Source organism: Haplochromis burtoni, unplaced genomic scaffold, assembly GCF_018398535.1.
Source record: "Haplochromis burtoni strain Fernald_Lab_line unplaced genomic scaffold, NCSU_Asbu1 Contig_148, whole genome shotgun sequence".
NCBI lineage: Eukaryota > Metazoa > Chordata > Actinopteri > Cichliformes > Cichlidae > Haplochromis > Haplochromis burtoni.
Window position 1 is genome coordinate 1,324,107 of NW_024582509.1, and position 1,535 is coordinate 1,325,641.

General features: G+C 39.3%; 1 protein-coding gene across 6 annotated transcripts in view; it reads right to left on the bottom strand.

Moving 5' to 3' along the window:
• The window catches only part of LOC102291754 (transcription elongation regulator 1-like protein), a 62,710-nt gene that overhangs the window by 3,364 nt on the left and 57,811 nt on the right, over positions 1-1,535 (bottom strand). For all 6 annotated transcript variants that reach the window (XM_042224748.1, XM_042224747.1, XM_042224746.1 and 3 more), the window contains one exon: positions 1,060-1,178. In XM_042224748.1, coding sequence (XP_042080682.1) covers positions 1,060-1,178 — 119 coding nt within the window. The remainder of the gene's footprint in view (positions 1-1,059; positions 1,179-1,535) is intronic.

A 1,535-nucleotide genomic window follows, 5' to 3' on the forward strand; every position in this document is an offset into this window, starting at 1 on the left:
TAATAACTAGTTACCGTGCTCGTTACCACAATAATAACGTAGTTACTGTAACGCGTTACTTAATAACGCCTTAGTCCCAACACTGTTCAATACCTACTGCACATTCCACTTTGTATTATCTCTGTCCTGTCTTTGTTTATCGCACAGTTAATATTATATAGTTACCATTATAGTATTGTATAGAATTGTATAGTTAGTAATTAGTACCTTTTTATCCCTTAATTTTACCGAAATTTAGCATGTTATTTATTTGTAATTCCTAGTTTTATATCTCTTGGAGATATATCCTTTATATATTTATAAATACACCATGGGGGGCTTAGGGTGAAACAGCATTTTGGTACACTGTACACTGTGTATACTACTATATTGACAATAAAGCTCATGAATCTTGAATCTTGTGTTCAATTTCCCCATCAGGCCTGGGCTCTTTCTGTGTGGAGTTTGCATGTTCTCCCCATGTTTGTGTGGGTTCCCTGTGGGTACACCGGCTTCAATGTTGAAAATGGACAGGACAGGGACATAAATCAGGACAGGGGAGAGGCATATGACAGTGTCCAGTAAGTTCAGGTTCACGACTCCAGGAGCTTAAATGGTTCAACTAAATCCAGGAGCTGAGTGGCTGTGGAAGATAATGGTAAAGATGGACGACTGCTCTGTCATTCTCTAATAAAACAAGACAAATATTCTGTGATTAAATGATTCAACTTTTGTATTCATACAGTAACACAAACATGACCTGAAAAACAGAAAAGTGAAGTTATAGTTGCTACAGACTGAGGGGCATGATTTTTCTCAGACCCACAGATGACAGTCTGTACAATCAGCATCCTCAGCGCCGTTGTATTTTTTGTTTGCAGTCTTACCTTTAAAACACAAAACAACCAGACGACTGCATCGGTTCATGGTTGCCTTGGTAACACCAGAGAGGAGTCACAGTACAAACAGTGGAAACGTCCAGATCAGCCACTGATGAATTTTTAATGAATTTAGGCTAAAACATGTCTGAAAAATCCATAATCATCAATAACAACAACAATGTTACAGAACAATGGTTACCATGGGGACCCAGGCACAGGAGTTGAGGCGACAGGGCGCTTGTCTTCCCTTCTTCCTTCTCTTATGTCCTCCTCCTCTTCATCATCATCCTCTTCTTTGTGTACAGACACACTGACACACTGCAGCAGACACACACACACAACAATGTTATTGCTCTACAAGCATCAAAGTACAGATAAAAAAATGAGGCTTTTGTTTGTAGTTTTTGGCTTTACACAGTAATCTAAGGCTATATTTGAATTCTGTTTTCATATTCTTTACTTTCAGACTCCCAAAAGTTTGATTCTGTTCATCTGGACGTTTTCAGCGGGAGAAATGTTTCATCACTCATCCACTCTCGGCTGACTGCAAGTTTCCAACCTTACAAACAGGACATTTGCACAATGACTGAAACTGTCCCACTGGTGAACAACGGGCTGGAAGGTCAGTTCCTTGATACTTAACACGCAAATTGCCATGACCATTGATCATCATCA